At 34.2% G+C, this 16,635-nt stretch overlaps 1 protein-coding gene across 3 annotated transcripts in view; it reads left to right on the top strand.

Annotated features, from left to right (window-relative positions):
* Cad87A (cadherin 87A) overlaps positions 1-16,635 on the top strand; it is a 111,407-nt gene that overhangs the window by 43,852 nt on the left and 50,920 nt on the right. For 2 of the 3 annotated variants that reach the window (XM_070634248.1, XM_070634246.1), the window contains exons 2-4: positions 4,490-4,750; positions 12,532-12,743; positions 13,254-13,394. In XM_070634248.1, the coding sequence (XP_070490349.1) occupies positions 4,687-4,750; positions 12,532-12,743; positions 13,254-13,394 (417 nt within the window). In that variant the 5' untranslated portion in view covers positions 4,490-4,686. Of the gene's footprint in view, positions 1-4,394; positions 4,420-4,489; positions 4,751-12,531; positions 12,744-13,253; positions 13,395-16,635 lie in introns of those variants that run through there. The other variant, XM_070634247.1, reaches the window with a different exon arrangement.

Here is a 16,635-nt window from a genome sequence, read left to right as displayed (position 1 = left end):
TTGAGGATATTTGGGCTTTTTTGGAGAGAATTTGAGATTTTTGGTGTGGATTTAAGGGCTTTTTTGTGGGTACAGAGCAGCTAGTAAGGGTCCTTGAGATTGGATCTAAATTTCTCATGATTGTCTCGATCTTGGTCCCTAAATTCAAGCTTTCGTTCGAAAAATTCCAAAAAATACAGAAAAATTCTACTCAAAAATTTCCCAAATTTCCGACTCAATCCTCAACTAAGCCACAATAAGCAAAGGTCAATCATCCCATCCAATCAAATAAAATCCAATTTCCCCTCCCCAAAAACTCATCAAAATCCTCACACAATTCTCCTCGTGACATTATTATTACCATAGATTGTGACTTGATGTAATTTAATTTTGCAACCTCAATGTACAGTCATCAGCACCATACAGACACAAAAACTGTACATAACGTATGAAAATTAATTCATTTTTTCCCATTAACGTCACAATAAAAATTATATTTTTTTTTTGTATTCTCACACTTCGCGCTTTATATCCTGCTTTGAATTTATGGTGAGAATTTATTTGAAGCTTACTTGGGTGATGTGGAAATGATGGAGGGCTTATGGAGATGCGGATTGTCCTTGACGTGATGATGATTTGGAGAGATTGAAGTGGAACAGGACTAAACAGAATGATTTATTGACTTAAGTTGACTTGACTTCAAGCTAAACACTCGAATGTCACAAAGTAGTAGAAGTGTGGCTTTCAAATAGCTGCCTAATGATAGCATTGGCCAAGTTTTAAGTTCCAAGAGACACATTTAAGCAAATTTGATTGTTTGCTATCTAAATAAGGCTGTAAACAGTCGTCTAGATATCTTTAGGGCACATCCATGTCATTTTGACGTCGAATGACGTCCTTACGACAGTAATACATTTGTATGACGACTTAACGACTCCTAGCAATTATGTTATGTCATTTGGAATGATTCGGTAGTGTAAATTGTCATCCTTAGTCAACATCCATGTAGTCCAATCATAATCCGCCTCGAACTAATTATGAAGATCTTTGATGATTTTGAGAACTTGATGATCTAAAATTGACACAATCCATCAAATCCCCACCTTTATGCGCTCAAAAAAAAGTCATAACATCCACTTAATCCCAAAACATTTTCATTACTTCCATCAATTTTCATTCCACCCACCTCAAAAAAATTTCTTTTCCTGCTAATAAATGAAAACATTTTTTGCTGATGTTGCCTCTCTCTTTTGTATCCCATAAATTCCAATAAACGAGAGTGAAAATTTGATTGAAATGATTTTCATTCTTGGCTGTTATTTCAAATTTCACTCTATTTCATTTTTATTTATTATTCACTCACAAAAAAAAGTGGAAATTTTTTTTTCACGGAAATATACGCAAAACAAAACAAAACAAAAATGTATTTTGTTAAAAGTCATGCTGATGTTGTGGGTTGAATGATATGGGGTTTGTTGTGTTATGGAAATAATTTTTTTTTTTGAGAGATTTGATGTGATTTGGATGTATTTTAGGATTGATGGTTGATGTAGTGGCATTTTAGATAGAATTGAAGTAGATTGAATGGTGGACTAGCTTTTGTAGATGCTTATGCTGCTCCTGGGCATCTATAGTAGCTAATGTAGCTCCTGGGCATCTATAGATGCAGTGATTCCTGCTTATGGTACATTAGGATATTGTAGATCGATGACTTTAATAGACAATCAGCATACTCACCCAAATTAGTGTACTTATGAGCAATATTTAAGAAATATGATTGAGCAGACTCAATTTTGCAAGCATACTCATCAGAATGCCTCTTGTCTGGCCGATAAAAAGCTGATCTAGACAAAGACATGACACAAAATGAGTTCAATGCTGTGCTTGAGCCATATTTATGATAATTTACCTTCTGGGTTATAAATTCAACATTTGTATAGCTTGCCATTAAGTGTCAAGTTCATATTTAGCCATAGGATCGACCAATTGCAGCTTATTCCACTAGGAAATGAAATAAATCCCCATCAGCTCTTAACCTTTGAACCCACAATTCTAATAAACCAAAAATTCATTTGGTTCATCACTAAATAAATTCTCTCGTCCACATGCTACACAATCAGTCACAAAATCCAAAGCATTTAAAACTATCAAATTCATCACCCCACCCCCCAAAACACCAAATATCCCTAAAAAAGTTAGGATTTAATAGAATGAACAAAAATATAAAATCCATTTACACCGATTGCAAATAAATTTAACCAAAAAATCAATTCAATTTACGAGAATTCTCTCTCTATTTTTTTGAAATGTTTATGTCAGTTACAGTTGAATTGTTGTGGATTTGAAAATTCAATCTCAATAAAATAGGGAGAAGAGTGAGGAAATGAAAACACGTGCGGTTTTTGCGAAATATGTGTGCGAAATGTTAAAAGCAAATTATTTAATGAAAACATATTAAAAAGAATCTTTTGATGTACGCAGGATGTTAGGAAAGAATTAAAGAATTCTATTTGTAGGTTGGGATTAATTTATGTCATTAGCTAATGAAATTTTTATGGCAAAAAATAGGATTAAAATGATACATGAAAAGAGTTTGGGGATAATTTGTACAGGAGGGTTGAGGTGCTGTACTAAAATGATGTGGAACAAGAAGTCATGACAAAAGTTTAGGATGCCTTAGGAAGGAAGGAGTAGCTGGGTTATTGACTGAACTACCCTGGATTAACCTCTAACCCAGAAAATACCTTTCTTTTCTTGAAGGTTTCCATACATTGATATAATATGATAAAATGCATCTAAATGTAAAATAAACAGTCAGACATTGAATTCTGAGAGATGTAGCATACTTAGGAAAAGTAGAGCATTTACCCGGGGCGCCATGACTTGGACAAAGTTGCAAATAAATGTAATTCTATAACGCAAATCCATATTTGAAAGTTTAACCATGAAACAGCAATGAAGGATGCCTTTAAAAAACAGAACGTGGAGGGATTGGGAATTTTTCATACAATTTACTCCGGGGCGCCCAGAACTTACCAATCACTTACCTTCATAATCATAGACATGATCACAATTGTAAACATCACTTTAAATATGTCACCTAAAATGGTCCATTTAACACTTTTTTTAAGGATGTGATCATAAAAATAACACATCACATTAAATGACTGACTTCATTGAAGCAGAAAATCGTCAATTCCTAATGACCTACATCCATTTCCGAGATTAATGTTGAATGTGTGAAATTCAAATGAATAATGAATGATATTAAAGGTTTTGTGAGGATGTAAATAGATTTTTTTCATGGAAATGTGACTTAATGCTGAATATTAAAGCTTACTATATCTCCATCCACTTCCAAATACAAGCTATCCGTAAATTTCAAAACTTTTAATGTTCCCAGAACTTTTATTTTCCATTTTTCAAGCTAAAACTTTTGCGGTAAACTCGTTACACGCTTATGCCACATGTAACTTTAACCACAAGTTTATCAGAACCGAAAACTTTCCGAGAAGACCTTAATTATTTGATGATTAATTAATGATTTGTTTAGAATCGAAACATTTTTTTACAAGGCACGAGGCATGAGTTGAACATTAAATCCGCTTCATGCATCATTTCATCAATGTTTTAAATCAAATATTTGCTTGAAAATTGATTACGTTCTGTGTTAAAAAAGGGGAGAAAAATTTGAAATTTTAATGAGATGGAAATTTATATTCAGTGGATAGACGGGAATTGATGGAGGTTATTTTTGGAATGTTTGTTATTGGATAGGTAATGGTGAGATTGGATTTTTGGATATTTTTGAAAATTTCATTTGAAAATGGCAATTTCTTTATAATTTTGATAGATTTCAACTTAATTTTTAGATTAAAAATTGATTTACTGAATTAACGGACATTTGAGATTCAAATTTGAGACGTTCAGTTTGACGAACTTAGTTTCAAGCCCTTTGAGTAGAAAAAATTGCAAAATGTGAATTTAATTAAATTTACTGGCTAAAGTGAACTAAAAACAAGTCCTTAGTGCTCATATTAGGACAATAAATACCAAGAAACTCAAGCATCATCAAAAATAAGCATACTATTATTAAAATTCTCCAAAAAAATATCAAAAATGAAAATTTAATTCAAAAAATTTGATATTCATCAAAGCAACCTTCGTCCCAAAACAAAATCACAAAACATTTTTCTTTGAATTTTAATATTAACATTTTACATCAAAAACAAGCTTCGGAAAAACTTCCAAAACAAAAACTTTCAAATATTCATGTCCACCTGTCTACCCACATCTATATATTTAAAAGAAATATTACCATTTACCACATATATAGTATACCAAGTAGCTCTTTCCATGTTTGTTACGCTCACTGAGTTAGAACTGAAATGTTTTGTGTGTGTAGTTGTGCATTTATGTGTGTGTGATTAAGGATGTTGTGTAGATAAAATATAGAATTAATTGCTAAATACACTATTAATTAATTAAATTTATTTATTTTTATTTGCAGACATAAAAAACTTCCAAGAACACAGTCAGAAGGAGGAATGAAGAAGCTTTTGGTGCTCACAACTAGATGAACTCGAAAATATTTTAAGATACAAAATTATTACCCCCACCCATAACTTCAACTTCCTGTTGAACGAGATTTTATCGACACATACATACTCACGTTAAAAATATAGAGACTGTTAAACTTCATAGAAAATGAGTCAACATACGAGAAATTTGCTTTTATTGCTGACTGCTGCTTTATTTGCCATCAGAAATTGTAAGTTAAATATTTGCTTTTTAAATTCATAGATAAACATACTTCACATCTTAGCTTTATTGCTGAGTTTTCTTATTATTGTATCGTAATGCAATGTTGAATTATTTTTTATGTATGCAAGAATAACAGAACTTAGGGAATGAAATTGCTTTTGTATGTATAATTGAAGATGCAGGAATAATGGAGAATATAGGAAGAATGAGGTTGTAGATCTTTAATTTAATGGAGCAGTTGAAGGAAATGTTGCTTTAAGGAATTTGGAAGAATAATAAGTTTCTGAGTTAAATGAAGCAAAGCTAGATAAGGAAATCATATGGAGTCTAAATTTGAATACTATGCTGGATATAATAGATCAGACGGATCAATTGTGATCCATGGCCTTTCTTAGTTTGTGTCTGAAGCTGACAATCGCTTGCCAATTTCCGATGCTAAGTGCATTACCATTTCCATCAACAGTGTCTTTCTATGAGTACTTGGGCCGTCCGCGTGATCTTTTGAACCTGAATAACACGATTTAAACCGAATCAGGCATCAGACCAGAGTCAAACCGGTCTGGTTGTGGATTTTCGATCGATTATTCGACTTGTACCATTCGGGTAATGGTCATCAAACTCCACGTAGCTTCCAGGGCAACATATCATAACTATGATGTTGTCAATCCTTGTCCTAATGCAACATCTTCATGATGTAACGCTCGGACTTCTAAAAAGAGCCATGTGTTGCCCAAAATCCCAAACCCCATACCTAAATCGCATGTAAAATAAAGCCAATCCGATTCCTAAGTCAAATACATCCTCAAACAATCAACTCAACAATTCCCCATTAATTCCATTCCTCCAATGTACCTACCTGCCTCAAAAATAATTTCCAAGTATTTTGACAATAACGGTTTTAATCTCACAAAATATTCATATGAGATTTGTGGAAAAAAAGCTCCAACACAATTCAATTTTACTGACGGTAGTCAATGACGACAAACATCAAACATGAGTAATAAAATACTCAGAAAAAAAATTTCATTTCCAAAATTTTATGAAAAAAGCTTTTCATGCGTAAAAAGGACTTTCTTTTTGTTGAGGAGGAGAGAAAAAGTTTCAAGCTGTCTATTTCGGAACTAAATTTTACATTTTATTCATCGTCAGGTATCATTCTTGTTTTGGGGGGTTGTGTGCTTGTGATGGGAATAGATTTTGTGATTCATGTCTACTGAGATGGTCGTCATGCTACCGTGATGACGACAAAAATGTGTCATGACGTGACCTTGACTGTTTAGCAGCATAAAATGAGATTTGACACAGATTTTTGCTACTGTTCAGAATTGTTGACGACTGCTCTGCTTGAATTTAGCCATCGAGCATTAAATTGTATCAGATTTTGTATTGAAAAGTCGACTAGAGTTGCCTTAGATGACGGTGTCCCCCTAACCGGGCATAGATGCTACTTTCAGGTACACTACGGTCCTTCTGTATCATAAAATCATGCTCCTTGCCTGCTAGAGTCTAAAATAAAGCCAAGCTTTGTTGAAAATCCCATTTTCATTGGCCATAACTTCCAAACAATCCCCATCCTAAGCATTTCAAACCTTATGGAACTTAGATCTGCATATTTCACAAGCACACAATCAATCACCATTCGAGGATTTTTTTTTCCTATCTTTTTATTTTTTAAGGAAAAAAGAAACAAACAAATATGAAAATAGAATTTTCATTTCCATTTCTACCTTTTAAGAGGATTCACTATCTCCATCAGTCTCATTCTGGCTCTTCTCTTTAGCACCCCACATATTTCACACGGCTCCTCGTTTTTCTCATATTATAAAATTTGAAATTTAAATTTTTTTTCTTCCTTCTTCATCCTTTTTTTTTTTGATTTTACGAACTGATGGTTGATGTGAATAAGGAAGGAAGGGATATTAAAAGATGGCTTTAATTGTTGGTTGTTAGAGGCGCATTTATATTGTGGTTTGGTGTTACTATGGGCTGACTAAGGGAAATTAGATTGAGTTCGATTGGCAAGCTCTGGTCGCTTTGGATAATGCGACATTCATATGACCGGATCGAAATCAGCCTTTGGTACTGTGAGAACGTAAGGGCAACTTCGCGTCTTATCATTATATGGAAACAAAGCGACACCCCTGCAAACGCATTGTATTGTTCTGGGCAAATACCAACATTAAGTACTTCCCATATTTCCTGAAGAATAGCCTATGAAAAAATTATGCAAAAAAAGCGAAAAAAAATAAGAAGAAGTAAAAAAGCTTTTTCACACCAATAATGTAGCCGGAGCTTACGAACTGATAAAATCTCTTATTTTACCACTGCTCCGCTTCCCAACTTCCTCGCCTGATAAATGTTTATATATTTCGCGTAGAATATTCGCATATGTTGAAAATAAATTTCCGGATTTATTTGTGTGTTTGAATTTAATAATATAAATACATTTTAAAACTGCTGCTGTTGCCATCCGAACTACACTTTTTTCTCATTCCCTTTTGTTGGTTGTGGAAAATCTGTCGACACATTCGAGGAACAGGAAAAATTATTTAAAAAAAAAAAATTGAAAAGAGCTTTTTTTTGCGCTTGTGATTTTTAAAAAGCACTTATTTAGCTGTTCAACAAGATTCTTTTTTTTTTTTTGAAAAAAGGAATGGAAAAAGAGCTTTTTATGTGAAATCAATGCGTGAAAAGTTCAGATGAAAATCTCTCATGAGAGAAATTGTAGGATTTATGGAAAAAATTATATTGCATTAGCATATTTTTTGCTGGTAAATATATTTATGTGAAGATTTGTTTATGCTTTGGGAAGGTGAATGAGTTTATGGCGTTTGTTGGGGAAAGTTTAAGGAATTTTAATGAATTTTTGGGATTTAAGGTGCTTTTTTGGATCCTGAGTTGATTCAAAGTTGCGTTTTAGTTCGGCTTAATAGCTGATAGCAGAGTTCGAAGTCGACTCAAATTTTAAATGAAGTCGGAGCTCTGGCCAATAGTTAACAAACCCTAAAGGCAAATGGCGTAAAATGGACCCCAAAATCCATCTCCAAATCAACTAGTCTCCAGTCCAAGACAAGATCCAACAAAATCCGAACCAAGGCACGAGTAAAGTCAGCTTGGAATCGGACTTTCGACCATTTGAGTACCATGTAACTTCAGGGATCCCTCACAGCAATTTTGAATCAATTATAGAAGAGTCTGTGAAGAAAATAGACCTGAAATTCCCCTCAACTGCACGACTATGTCCGGATTTTTAGCTTTTCTCCTCACAAATTCATTCAGTACTGTTGCTCGGGATAGTTAAGTAACAATGCTAATAAATGAAACATAGCAAAGTGCGTCAAATGAGTCAGTTAACTTATTGACGTCATGTTTAATCTGAGTCGACCTCGAGTTCTAATTACAGCTTGATAGAGTCCGCATCCTTAAACAGGAGTTTTTAAGTCATAGACACGAAAATAAGGTTTCTGGAAGTGATTTTCTGTAACTAGCATAACCTTAAAATTGCGTGACGCAATCCTGAGGCCGGATTGATGACTGCGCATTTAGAATTTCGATGCTTTAACTTTTCAAACTTATTACCTGCATTCCATACATACCTTTGATCTCCTAACCCAAATAACATCAAACCAAATCCAACAATAGATTCTTTAACAGCTCTTAAATTTAAATACATCAAATATGAAAAAAAATCTTGTAAAATTCGGTTAAAAAATCTCCTAAAAAAACTCGTGCATAATTATTAAAATCTCGACTTGCTGTATTTCTTGCTATTGCAACACTTCAATCTTGTACTAAAAAACCAAACGAACCATAATTTTAATTTTCATATTTCCTCCATTTTCGCATTTTAAAAGTCATTCTGTATTTTCACAGATGCTTGACTTAATGAAAAGAGAATTTTACATTTACTAGATTATTATTCGCTTTAAAGAAATTTGAATTTTATGCATCTTATAATTAGCAAGTCATGAAGTTAAGGCTAGGGAGAGTTAAAGTAAATGATAAGTAATGGGAAAGTATGGTTGGGCGAGGAAATGCTCACTAAATTCGATTCGTTGTTAAGATGTGGATTTTGGATTTGAGTTTGCTTTTGGATTGTAAGGATTTAGGCTTTTTGTCAGCGGTTGCTACTGGTTATGTAAAGATTTGAACAAGATTTTCTTTGATTTTGATGCGAAATTTACCTCAGTTTCTGCTTTTGGTTGCTTTTTGGAGACAATGAATTCTGAACTCTGATCAATCGCATGACCTAGAGTAACTCAACGTACCTACCCTCAATTTGTGTCTTTTAAATCATACAGACTGAGTTGACACCACTCAGATATCCGGATAGCTACTATAACACCCAAAATCCGACTTGATCTTAACTTTAGGAATCAAACTGAGGTCATTAGGATTGGTTGACTGATACTCCAACCTCTGGACCAACTCAAGCATTAGCATTTTCGTCATAGCTGTGTTTTTACTGCTCCCTTGAAATTTAACAAAATTTAACTTATTTTAGAAAACAATAGGAACCTACCGGTACAGGATCCTTTTACCAAAATTCACATTCCTTTAAGTAAATGCAAAACTTGAAGTAAACTCGGATTTTGTATGGAAAAGTTGACTAAAGTGGACTTGACTACATATATTCAAAATTCGAGTCAACTTAGAGCTCTGAGTAAATGCTCTTTAGTTCCATGTGTCTCTAAATTCTTTTTAACACCCTCAAAGTAACTACCATCCAAGCTACACCCCTTCCTTATACCAAACTAAATGCTGAAAGAGCAAAAAAAAATTTTAAGTCCAAAACTTCATCCTCATTTTCTGCTAACTTTACTTCATGCAAAACATTTTCTCCCAAACGCAGTAGAGAGCACTGAAAGTTCACAACCAGCAAAGGATGAAGACGGCAACAAAAAAAGGAAACAAAATATTTGAACCCCTGAATAATATGCTTGGGTATCATGCGAAAAAAAAGAAAGTTATTTTCATTCTCGGGTGTGAAATTTTTTTTTTATCCATCCTCAAGTCTTCCTCCACCGATGCCGTCATGAAATATTTGTGTATTACGATGTGTTGAAATAATATTTTTCCTTCTTTTTTTTTGTGGATCTGAATAAGAAAAGCACAAAAAAAAGAAATCATAATAATTTCATTTGTTGTCGCATGCGATATGTCTGAGCTGAATATAATGAAAACGAGAGAGAGAAAAAAATGAATTTGTGTCTTCTTTTTTTTTTGTGTCACATACATAAGATGCGGTGCGAAGACAGGTGCTTTGGAAAATTTGTCTTCTTATTTAAAGTGAACTTTTTTATTTCGATGGAAATTTTTTTAAACTTTTTTTTTGGGAGTTTTTTAAGCTTTAAAAAGGTACTGTAGGAGGATTTAAAGATGCATCTTTAATCTGATTATGTTTGAGACTGTCTGGAGAGCTTTTCTAGGGAGAGACATGCACGTATGAACTGAAGAAGCTCTTTGGAATGGAAGTAGTCAGAAGGGGCTTGAGTTACCTCCTCTTACTCCGTTTTTTGGATATAAATACTTCAATTTTCTAGGATTTTCAATCCATTTAAACCGATCCAAGACTTTCCAGTCTCGTACTTAAGATTTGTCGCAAGAAGTATCCCTTTTTAGTGTCGATCTCGACCACGTTCTCAGTTTCGGCTGTATTCTAAGTCTCGGCTGCTGTCTCAATCTCAGCTGCATTCTCAATCTCGGGTTTATTCTCAGTGACGGCTGCATTCTCGGTTTCGGCTGCATTCTCAGTCTTGGCTGTATTCTCAGTCTCGGCTGTATTCTCGATCTTGGCTTCATTCTCAATCTTGGCTGCATTCTCAATCTCGGGTTTATTCTCAGTCTTGGCTGCATTCTTGATCTTCTTGATCTTAGGTCCCATTCTCCGTCTAAGTCCCCGTCCTAGTCCTGTTCTCGGTCTCTGTCCTGAATTTGAAAACTCATCAAAGTCCTTTAATTTAAGGAATCCCTAATAAATCTCTGCCACATTCCACATAATTTATTAACTTCCCGAAAAAATCTCGTGAGTAACGGACATTTAGCTCTTAAATTACTGTTTCAAATTTGATTTTTTCTAAAGACTCAGACTTCCTTCCTATCATAAAATTTGTTATCCTACTCGGAATATTTAAGTAAAACTTTCTAGGAATTGTTTATGCAGCTTGCTTATAGAAACTCAATTATAATAAAATGATTTTCGAGAATTTTGCATTACAAGCTCAAATTTATGCTATTCTGTGAAGTAATTTATCGCTTAATAAAGATTTTTGATATTAAAACACATTTGAGTATTGAATTTCAATGGATTTTGTAGCATTTTCCGTTACTATGTCTACAATAGACACAAAGTTCATCAGAATAAGTCACAAAGTATTAAATTAACAATATTGCAATATGCATGATTGTTGATATGGAAGTAAAAAATATGAATAAAAACTATATGAATCATTATTGAATCCCATCACGTGCTACAGTGAGTAACTATGAAGCATCACATGCAAAAAAAATTATGTTCAAAGGATTTCACTTCTATGGATGCTTTAATGCTTTGATAAACAATATTAAAGCTACAAATCAATGACTTTCAACATAAAAGAATTTAAAAAAAATTGCTTCAGGTCAGAGAAAAATGAGAACAAGACAGAGGTTGTTTTGGGCATGTCAATATGAGAGAATTTTAGGTCATATCGATATGATGATTAAATTCTGTATTTGAAAGGAAAAACATTTTTCCTGACCTTTTATTACATTTTGCTTGTTTGATAGGATTGGTGATGAAATTGTATTTAGAGTATTTAAGGTAAGGGGGTATGGGAGGTGTTTGATGATTTGACAGGTTTGTTGATTGGGTTTCTTGAAGTCTCGGTTTTGAGGAATTTTTGAGATCGGGACTGGAACGGATACCGGGACTGGAATCGATATCGTACCTGGGATCGTGATTATGACTGGGACCGAGACCATGATTGTGACTATGACTGGAAACGAGACCGGAATCGAGACTATGACTTGTACCGAGACCGGGATCGACACTATGACTGGGACCGAGACCGGGATCGAGACTATGACTCGAACCGAGACAGGAACCGAGATTACAGGGAATTTCTTTAAAATTTTTGGAATTTTTGGACTCGATCTAGAGGACTATTACGAAAAAAGCACAACTTGCTTGCTAGGATACAGCTGCGTCACCTTATTAAGTTTAAGACGTCCTAACTGATCCATGCTGACTTATTTCGACCCTTTTTTATGGTGAAAAATGTGGCTGGTCGTGTTTTTCCGCTTGGATTAGTTGTTGACATTATTTACTGATTAACCAAAGTAGTAAGTCACATAAACTAGAAAACAGACGAGGATGTGGACATACAAATAATATCCTACAAAAGACAACAGTCATTAAATCACTAACTAATCAACAATTGTCAAATTTACAACCTAAAATGTCGCATCTAGTCATTCAAACCCCATTCGTAATCCACAATCAAATTTGCCAAATTTTTTATGCAAATTTTCACCGAGATTTTCATCAATTCTACCTCAAACAGCCTCGAGTTAGTAAATTACTACAATTATAACAACCGTACACAATAAAACGACGAGTCATTGCCCTATTAAATAATTCAAAGCACTTAAAAACATTCATTACGATTATTTTTATCATAAAGATCCTTCCTCATTCCGCCATTATAGCTGGAAAATCTATTTCTGCGTGATATCATTCAATAAATTTTCTTCTCATTTCCATTTTTACTCATTTTTTTTTTCTTTTCTTCTTTATTTCCCCAACAGCCTCTGGAAATGTTAATTTACCGCCAATATTCACACAGGATATGAATAATTTAGCATTATCTGAAATGACACCATTAGATTCAATAGTTTATCGACTGGAGGGTTATGATCCGGAAGGCGGTAACGTGACATTTGGTCTCATAGGCTCTGAAAATTTTCAAGTTGATGCCGTAACCGGTGATGTAAAATTAGTAAAAGAACTAGATAGGGAGGTAAGTGAATTGATTTTTATTATTGTTTATGAAGGGATTTTTGATGATTTTGAAGAGTTGGTGGATGGATTGTGGACATTCCGATGTAGACGGAAGTGATTTTTGGAGGTAGAACTTGAATTTGAGTTCCTTCATCTCTGAAAAGCTTCTGTGTTTACTAAATTGTTCGAAACCTTATACTCGAGAGCTTATACACAATATTGCTCGAGTGAGACTTGAACCCACATCCTACGACTTCAGATCACATGCTCTTACCCATGAGCTACCGGAGCTTGTTGTGGATCATGACACAAAGCGCACTTAAACCTTATTTCTCTATCCAGTGCTCAATACACAGCTGTTATCGCTGTATTGATCCACAGCAAGTACAAGTACAACATAACAACATCCATCACCAACTCTGCTACATCTCATCAATCCACTCTTATCAAATTACACAAATAAATTTTATTTCCTATCTCGTAATCTTATTTTATTTTTATATTTTCCTATCTTTTTTTTTTGTTACAGACTCACGAAACTTTATCATTTCTAGTATCAATTAAGGATAAAGTAAATGAATCTGGTGATTCGGATAATGACAATTTTGTTCAAGTGCCAATCAGTGTAATCGTTCTTGATGAGAACGACAACGCGCCAGAATTTCAAAATGTAAGTATTGGTTTTAGAAAAGGTTGTTTTATTTGTTTAAGTGACGAAAGATTGACAAGAAGGGAGGGAAGGTTGGGTTGGGGTCAACATTAGATGGATATTATGCTGAATGCATCTATAGACTTGATGATCAGGCAATTATACACCGGACAAAGTGCAGTTTAGTCTTAATTCAACTCAATTTGGACCTTAGTGTATCTTTTTACTTGACCGCAGTATGCACAATATTTAGAGTCATCCTGATAGCATTCTATAGCTCAAAATGGACAATCCACGACTAATTCATCGTTTGTTCAACCCATTACATTCCAAAAGCTCCATAATTAAGTCAAAAGCCATAAAAATCTTTCACCATCGCTTCATCAAGCTCTTTAAATATTTCAACTAAAAAAGCCAATTCAAATTTACAATCCTCCCTTTTAAAGTCCAATAAAAACTTTCTCATTCCTGCTGTTCACTTCATTAAATTAAAAAAAATATTACTAAAGCACTCATACTGTATACCCATCCAAAGCATTCACATACACACACAATTTTGCTTCCTTGTTAATCAAATTGTTCTCATTAAATAAAGTTAAAAGGCACTCATTGCTTAGTGAGCAATTTCCAGCAACAAAGAAATATGGGGTAAAGTACCATTTCATTTTCACAAATGACAAACACACATATCCCTAACCGCAAGTGATATAAAAGGCATGGGAGGGAAATATTTTTTTTTAAAGCATAAATGAGATGAGAATAAATGTACAGGATGAATTAATGTCTATTTTAATGCTCAATTTGTGCAAAAAACGTTTTTCACTCGTTGAGCGACGCCAACAAGCATTTTTTAAGTTGAAAATAGGAAAAAATGAACAAATTTTTTAATATAAGCGATAAAATAATATGAAATGGGAATGAGTGTTAAATTTTAAATGATTTTTTTTGGATAAATGTGGAAATGAGCTTGAATGGAGTGATCGAGGGATGGGAACTTTTAATTAGGGGGGTGTTTGGGACATAGATGAGATTTTGGTGAGCTTTTTGGAGAATTTTACAGTGAATTTGGGCTATATGAGTGTGAATATCAACGTAGCATGTTGAGGTCCTATAATTCATAGTCGTAGCCTAGGTAGGGGACATTGAGCCTTGTTTCAATTGCTAAAAGCACTTGTCATTCAATAGATTGTCTTCATTCCTCAGCCAATAAACTGTGTAACCCTCAAAAATCAAATGTTAATCCTTTAAAAGTGTGTAAATCTTCATTATTCTATCCTGAGCAGCATAAGTCGATTGACTGATCGAAATTCGGCACCAGGTCTTACTCTGTTTTGGACATTGCTTGGGGAATTTGACAGAAGGGTGAAAGGCAGAATTTGTGGTAAAGGGTAACGCTTAAAGGAATGGGGAGAGCTTGTGGAAGTGGGGAGAACTTAGTGTAGTCGGCAGAACAGAAGTGAGTAGAGCTTGACTGAGCTTAGGGAAGTGAGCAGAGCTAGTGGTAATAGTCAGAGCTTGGGGAATAGGGCAAAGTTTATGGTAAAGGGTAAAGCTTGAAGGAATGGACAGAGCTTGAAGAAATGGGCAAAGCTTTTAGAAGTGGGCAGAGCTTTGGATAGTGAGCAAAGCTTAGGGTAATAAGCAGAGCTTGGGGCAGTTGGCAAAGCTTAGGGTAGTCGGCTTGGAGAAGTGAAAAAAGCTTGGAGAAGTGAGAAGAGTTTGAGGGGTTGGCAGAGCTTGTTAGACTTTCACAGCTTGTAGTAATAGGTAGATAGGTTTTTCATCACCCTGTCCACTTTTCTATCCTGAAATCTACTCAACCAGCCCAGTTTCACGTCCCTTTTGATCAAACATCAATCTCATCAATTCTCATAACATTGCAGTACTTTTAAAAAATTTAAAAGCACTTAAAATTACAACATCAAGTCTCTTTATGTCGATAGTGTTAAAAATAAAATTTTATAAAGCAATCATCAATTTACAGCTTTTTACAATCAGATTCTCTCTCAAACGCTTGTGAAATCTTTATATATTTTTATCATTTTCAATTATTTATCAGTCATGACATCAAAATGTGTCTGACGTCAAAAATGAGCTCCTCATCCTCCCACTCTTGCCGCATATTCAGCATCAAAAAAAAGAACAATTTTCAATTTTTAATTTTAGCAAAATAAAAATTTAATTAATTAGAGTGTTGTGGATGTTTGTTATTGTTCATATTCACATATTTGTGTCCTACAGATATACGTGTGCATATTTCACATTGCATTTGTCATGTGTATCATTGGTATGAACAACAGAAGGTATAAAGAGAGCGGATATAAAAAAAAGGTATATATAAAACCGTGTGGCGACAAAGCGATAAAAATATCGCGACATATAGAGATGAAAAATAATACGGTCAACAACAGAATGGATGAGTTTAGGTTGGACTTGAAATTTTGAAGGATGTGGCGCATATTTTAGTGATTTTGAGTGAGAATTAGAGTTGTGGGATATTGATTTTCTAACAATGAGAAGAATTTTGTCGTAATTGATGCTTTTGAATGTCGTAACTGTAATTAGAGGTAGTCATGGTCTATTTGAGGAGTGAATAGAACTGTATCTTGAGGGTTCGGGGTCAAATACTTATTTTTGGATACAATTCTTCAATTTAATTGGATTTATCTGAGATAATACTCTCAAAACCAGGAATGTGGAACTGGTTGATCATATTTTGATCTATTTTAATCATTTTAATCAGGTTTGCACTCTTGTCCTACACATCATGCCCCTGAAAAGCTTCAGACTACACCCTGGGTTATGAGTTTTGTCTAGACGAGTGGTAGGCATCGTTTTTTGAGTCACAGTGCATCTTAGGAGTAAGCCACGACTAAAACTACACTCGACATAGTGTACATGGTATTTCCAAAACAATTTGGCAGCGCAATAAGGTGCCGCGGCCCACAGATTGCTCACTACTGATCTATAGTCATGTAGCAATAGATTTTGACTTTCAATTGCAATTTAATTGATGAATATTCAGCTTAATAATGTAAGTTTGATAGATTTAGCTCTAAATTGGTTGCTAGGCATTGAATTTAGGTCCTATGAAGCTCCAATGATGTCCAATCAGACAAATTTCATTCCAAAAGTCAACGACAATCTTAATGACATCCAAATGACACAAAGCCCACAAAGAATGCTTTCTAAAATCCATACAAAATCCATTTGAATCTAAGACTCATGCAACTCAATGTAGTTTTCAAATACTTCCCATATG

The sequence above is a fragment of the Chironomus tepperi genome, unplaced genomic scaffold (genome assembly GCF_022539635.2).
Source record: "Chironomus tepperi strain 1889 unplaced genomic scaffold, CSIRO-AGI_Ctep_v1 contig_85, whole genome shotgun sequence".
NCBI lineage: Eukaryota > Metazoa > Arthropoda > Insecta > Diptera > Chironomidae > Chironomus > Chironomus tepperi.
This window is presented reverse-complemented; position numbering and strand designations above follow the sequence as displayed.